Genomic DNA, 6,294 nt, shown 5'->3' on the forward strand with positions numbered 1-6,294 from the left:
CAGAAAATAATCTACATGTTATAAAAATAAAATTTGCCTTAAAGCAAAATGATTCATTTTCAATTTTTTACAAACGTTTAAAAATATATTTCTCAGAAAATGTATCGATAAACAAGAAATGTTTCAATCGCTATGAAACGGTATGCGGCTGGAGCGAAGCGGCGACGGGACGCATTAGTGAGCCGCTCCGCAGCCGCTTGATTGTATCATTGCTATACACACACACACACACGTAGCTCAACAACAACACTCCAGTCACGCGACGACACTATTAGCTGTTGAAAGCTCGCGATAATGTCTTCTACGCGGTAGGCCGGTAGATAGGTAGCAACACATGCGTAGGTATTTATTAATGTATTTCAGAATTCTTGCGGTTCACGGAAATGTTCGATGTAACTTGTAAATGTATGCAATCATCTTCGAAGGTCACACATTTAGACTTATGGTATGTAAAGATGACATAATATGGTAACAACATAATATATTCGTCACGGTTTAAGTGACCTAGTTGCGCGTATCATCTTTACGATTGTGCATTATATGAGGTGATATCTTGAGTATTCTAAAGTCGAATTATTTTGCCAAGCTTGACTAGCTCTAAGTCACTACGATATTTTTTTAAGTCAGAGGGACTGACAAATGGGCCACCACTGCTATTAGACATGGTACTGCAAGAAATATTAATCATTCCTGACATCACCAATGTGCCACCAATCTTGGGTACTAAGATCTCATGGCCCTTGTGTCTGTAGTTACACTGGTTCACACGCCCATTGTAAAATAACACAACGATACTATTTTAAGTACTGGCGTAAACCAAGTGAAATGTTCATAAAACTGTAAACATTTCAAAAATAAACCTTTATTTATTTTCCTAACGAAACGTTGTTTTTATTCATAATTATTGATATTTCAATAATTCATAATTGTTAAATGATTAAGAAATGATATACATTTAAGTGTTCATTCATATTATTGGTTGAGTAATAAAAGTTTTAACGCGAAAGCAATAACATTCTAGGAAACTAATTTAATATTGAAAAAAAAATGAGACTACAATAATTTAATACAAATATGATATAATAAATATTATATTGTGTTACAAATTACAAAGAGTGACAAGGATGACAATTGACAAGTATTTTGAAACTGTGTTCTCAATAAATTCATGGCAAGTAAATGAAACAAGCAAGAATTGTGTTTATTTTGAACTCACACGCATTCCATATTATCTCTGCAATGTTTATGATCGCTTAGTACTTATTGTGACTATGTTAAGCTCCATGACGAGTATGTGACGGGATGAAATATCCTTCATTCTCTGTCTGTCATTTGTTTTTTTACATTATTCAGAGCACTCCTAAACTAATAATAGTAGTTATATTTTTGTCTCAAATGTCATTTATTTCAATTAAGTAAAAAGGTAGAGATGTAGTAGATATATATAGAGTAAAGAAATAAAAACGAAGATTTAAAAAAAAAATATTCAAATTTAGGACCATTTTGATATCCAGATTTTAGTTCGGAAACGCATCACTACATGTTACGAATTTTATGTTGCAACTTAATGCATACGAAAAAGGTTTTATAATTCTTTATTTTTTTAATTCCTATTTATAATATATCTTTATTCACTGTTTTTTTCTAATTTTATCTTTTTATTTAGATATATTTGTAATCTATTCCGTCTAATGAATTACTAGACTACAGATATAGTGTGTTTATCAATAAATAAGATAAATTTATAACATGTTCATTTAGCAAGATAACTCAAAACTTTAAATACGGAATTACGCCATCTATTATTGAGTAGCATTAAGCCATGGTTCGTAGCTTTCACTATCTTTAAAATTACGTGTTTCTTTAAACCTTAAACCAATAGATGGCGTTCACACTTCATTTTGTTTTAAAATAAATATTTTTTCCTTACGAAATGTCAGCTTAATATTTTTATGTAAAATGTCTACTAACACGCCTTAAGAACAAGAGCGACTCGTATACCGACGCTCTCTACTAGGGTTGCATATCGATAGTTAAGGTATAAGCGATGGTATTGATAGAATTGTCACGTGTCAATCGATCTATAGTATCGATAGGTAGGTTGGTCATGAGCAGTTATTATACTATTGGTACTATCGATAAAATTGCAAAAACATTAACCTAAACTATCGATAGCCTGTGATTTCTCAACATAAGTAATGAAGTAGGCCAAGTAACGACACAATATTTAAATATATTTGCGCCAGTAAATAAAAAAAAATAAGAGTATAAGAATTTATACATAGCGTACTTTATCTTCGATTTATAAAAAAACATTCAAGTATATCCTCAAGTTTAAAAATGGTGTGTATTCTTGACAATTCAATGACAAATCAGGGCCTCGATACAGAGAGCATTTCCGAGAACTTTGACTTCGTAATAATCCTTTTCACAAAATTCATCCACTGTCGATAATTCAAAACCTTCGATACTATGGATAGTATCATTGTTATCCCTAGTATTGCTAACGGAGCTATCGATACTATCGATAATATTGATCAAAACGATACTATCGATATTCTGAAGTTTACGAGACCAACTATCGATAGTTAAACTATCCATTATTCCTGCAACACTGCTCTCAGCTTCTTTTTTTATTATTATAATAAGAAAATTATATTAATTGAACAATTTTAATGATTTTTGCATCAGCCGGACGTCCTTTGACGGAAATGATTGACTTTTATCTATCTCCTTTGATTTTGTCTGACCTTAATACGTTGGATTGGTGAAAAAACAAAAATAAATTAAAAACCACATTGCTTAAAATTTATTTCCTATAAACTCTAGTGCAAATCTTATAGACTGCCTTATAAAAATATATATACAGTTTTCGATGATGACATTTTTTATGCAAACTTTTTACATAATTTAACCAAAATGATACCTATTATGTGTTGCTAATTGTACAGTACAATTTCTTGATAACACTAAATAAATATTGAAAAAAGGCGTTATTCACTAAATTATCAATTTTTATAAACCCCACTGTTCTGCAATATATTGATAAATACCAAATATCATTTGATTGTGGTTGGATGCACCATCTCAATATGAAGAGTAATTAGTACTTGTCCCATGGTACATTGTCGATTGAATGTTTTTTCAACTTGTGTTTCTTCAAATACTTAGAATCAATATATGCATCCCCACAGATGGAACATACATATGGACGCTCTCCAGTATGAGTGCGTAAATGCACAACTAAATTTCCTTTCAAAGCAAAAAATTTCATACACACAGAACAACCAAACTTCTTTTCACGTGTATGAGTGAGTTGATGAGTTCTTAAATGAGTCTTTGTCTTGAAACGTAATGAGCAAAGCTGACATGGAAATGGTCGCTCATTAGTGTGAACTCTTTCATGCATTATCAACATAGCTTGGCTGGCACATCCCTTGCCACAAATACAGCATTCAAATCTTTTAGTAGTCTTCTTTAAATTCTTCTCAGCATTTTGACCCTCAGATTCAACAATATGGGTACTTTCCACGTGCTGTTCCAATGCTGACTCTACAGAAAACATCTTTTTGCATAATGAACATGCATAGCCTAACAATTTGCCAAAATTAGTTGTTACTTCCTGTTTGACCGTTTTCATGAGTTCCTCTTTAACTTTCATAATTCGTGACTTTGAACACTCATCAGATCCCCTATGTGATGATAATTCGGATTTATTTTCAAATTTGATACCACATTGACTGCACGTGAAGGGGTTAATGTGGGTTAGTCTATGTGTCTGCATTGTGATTTTTTGATGGAATCTTTTATGGCAGATGTCACATTCAAAGTCTTTTATACCGCTATGAATCATCATATGCCTTTTCAAGTTATTTTGATTGGCAAATGTTTTTGAGCATACATTACATTGGGGTTTACTGTTGTGTACATATTTGATGTGTTGGGTGAGAGTGTTGCGTTTTATATTTTGATTACAGAATGGACACGTAACTAGGAGTCCTACTGGGTTGCTATGAAGGAGCATATGTCCAGTTAGTATTTCGGCAGTTTCAAAGCCTTTGCCGCATAGGTTACATAAGTGATCACCTGCTGGATTATGTTTGTATTGGTGTTTCTCATAATTATCTAAATCATCAAACTGTTCACCGCAGTCACAGAGGAATGTACCATCTTCCTGTTGAAGCACAGTTGCAATTTGGCTATCATCAGCATACTCTATGACCAGCTCTGAGCCGTCGCACTTAACTAATTGGAACTGAGGAGAATCATCCCCTTCATATAAAATTACTTCTTGTGACATTGAATCCCCATCTTCCATTTTGAGAGATAAAGGGTCTGTTACATATTTTATACCATCATCGCTTTTAAGTAGAATCGTTCTTTCTGTGCCCGAAGGAGTGAGTATTTTGATAAAATTTTTAGCATTTGGCAGACTTTTCAACATCTCTCCAGAAAGAGGAACCGTGAACTCATGAGGTCTTTCTTGATCTTCGATTATAGCCAAATCCCTATTGTGTATTTCATTGACATCATCCACATTCATACCCTCATCAAACTGATCTCCATTATCTTGTTCTTCTTCTTCATTTTCTAATATAGTTGCAGGTACATCTGTAGGTACTTTTGGATTAGAAACAAGAAATGAATCTATTGTATTTTCAAAATCTCGGTCCTCTTGGTTTTGTGCGGCTTCATTTCCAGGTTCATCTTTCGTTATTGATTCTATCACCAAGTCTCTACTTCTATCATCATCAGACTTTTCACTTTGATCTTTTTGATTATCAACCACAACAACATAGTAGTAATCATCGTCACTGTCGTTTGGTTCCTTTTTTATGATTGATTCTAGCTTTTTCATGGATTCTTTTGCAATATCTTCTATAGTCATGTCCTCGCTTGCTTTAAGTTGTGTTTCTATTTGTGAAAATTCTTCATCTTTGCTGTGAGTTATTAAAGTATTTAATTGCAGTTTTAGTTCCTTGTCTACTTTCATACATTGTGTGCGAAACTGATAAGCTGTGGTCATAAGTGTAAAGCAATCACCACACAGCTTTTGTGGTAGGCCATCATCCTCTTGAACCTAAAATAGTTAAAAAATTCAAGTTACACAATAAAATAAAGCCTATGAGAGTTATAATAAACAGATACTTTTTATCATTTATTAGGAAGTATCCATAAATTTTACTTTTTTTTAAATTGAGTCATTAATTTAGTAATGCAATAATAGTTGAATTTACCTTTTGTTATAATAGAATTTGCTTATTTCTGTATATATTGTTTAACATTTAGTGAGACAATTATTAGATATTCCGTACATTGTATATGATTACAATAATTATTAATATTAAAGGAGCATGTCACTTTATTCTGCCTTTACAAGTTGTAGATATGTATTTTTCATCTAATATTACTTTTTTAAAGACAACTGGTATAACATTAATTCAAAAGTTTTTAATATAGCCTCAGTTTGGCGGCAATAATGTAAATTAATCAATAATAAAGTTCGTTAAATTATAAATTACTGCTAACTTTCGACAACTGCGTCAGTTATAGGATATTTTTTTGTAGAATATATATTTTACACAGTTTATATCAAATATTATAATAAATCTTACCTCAATTGTGGTAATTTCCAAAAACTTTTCCCTTACATTTTCTTCGGTATCGAAAAGTGACACCTCGGAATCGGGAGACAGACAGCATCGGCACAAATCGGACCAAGATTCCATTTTAAAATGTTGTATACATAATTATCCCGCCAGGAAAACCTGGAAAATATATAAACCGTGGAATTATCTTCATTGTTTTGACAGTTGTTTATAAGTTATCAGAGAGCACAATAAAGTAGGTATCCAAAGAGTAAAATTATCTACGGACCTTGCCATAAAGACGATCTATTCAAAATTATAGACAAGAGAGCGTATCAAAATGGCGGCAGCACACGCGACAATAATTGGAGCGGATGTTGCGCCATGTTATAGTTCGACGCGTTGTGGGGAAAGATAAGGATAGCAACATTGAAAAAGTTTAATCGTAAATTGAATTTAGTATTATTTGTTATATTTTAGTATAATTCTGGGTTTTAATACATTATTTTATTAATAGAAAGATAAATTATTTAATTATATTTTAATTCTGAAACAAATTTATCTTTAAAATTTCGTAAGTGCTATCTTTGACCTTTTCTTCTTTTTTAGGTTGGCATTGCTTCTGTAACGAAATAATTATCGCGTAATTTGGTTCTAATTCTTTAATCTCCAGTATTAAAGTGGCGAATCAATATTTATTTTTTGG

General features: G+C 32.0%; 1 protein-coding gene across 2 annotated transcripts; it reads right to left on the reverse strand.

Annotated features, from left to right (window-relative positions):
• Positions 1 to 2,786: 2,786 nt before the first annotated feature.
• Positions 2,787 to 5,940, reverse strand: LOC125073516 (zinc finger protein 93-like). Of its 2 annotated transcripts, XM_047684378.1 has the most exons (3): positions 5,878 to 5,940; positions 5,616 to 5,768; positions 2,787 to 5,080 (listed from the first exon to the last, which is right to left on the reverse strand). In XM_047684378.1, the coding sequence occupies exons 2-3, from the start codon at positions 5,727 to 5,729 to the stop codon at positions 3,104 to 3,106; spliced, it is 2,091 nt and encodes a 696-aa protein (XP_047540334.1). In that variant the 5' UTR covers positions 5,730 to 5,768; positions 5,878 to 5,940; the 3' UTR covers positions 2,787 to 3,103. The 2 variants fall into 2 exon arrangements, with proteins under 2 accessions (XP_047540334.1, XP_047540333.1); XM_047684377.1 differs by lacking the exon at positions 5,878 to 5,940 and having other exon boundaries at positions 5,616 to 5,830.
• Between the last annotated feature and the right edge of the window lie 354 nt (positions 5,941 to 6,294).

The sequence above is a fragment of the Vanessa atalanta genome, chromosome 24 (assembly GCF_905147765.1).
Source record: "Vanessa atalanta chromosome 24, ilVanAtal1.2, whole genome shotgun sequence".
NCBI classification, from domain to species: Eukaryota; Metazoa; Arthropoda; class Insecta; order Lepidoptera; family Nymphalidae; genus Vanessa; species Vanessa atalanta.

Coding starts and splice junctions, on each gene's coding strand:
- LOC125073516 (XM_047684378.1), bottom strand. CDS start 5,729: ATGGAATCTTGGTCCGATTTGTGCCGATGCTGTCTGTCTCCCGATTCC. Junction 5,081..5,615: donor TGGAAATTACCACAATTGAG/GTAAGATTTATT, acceptor TAACTATTTTAG/GTTCAAGAGGATGATGGCCT.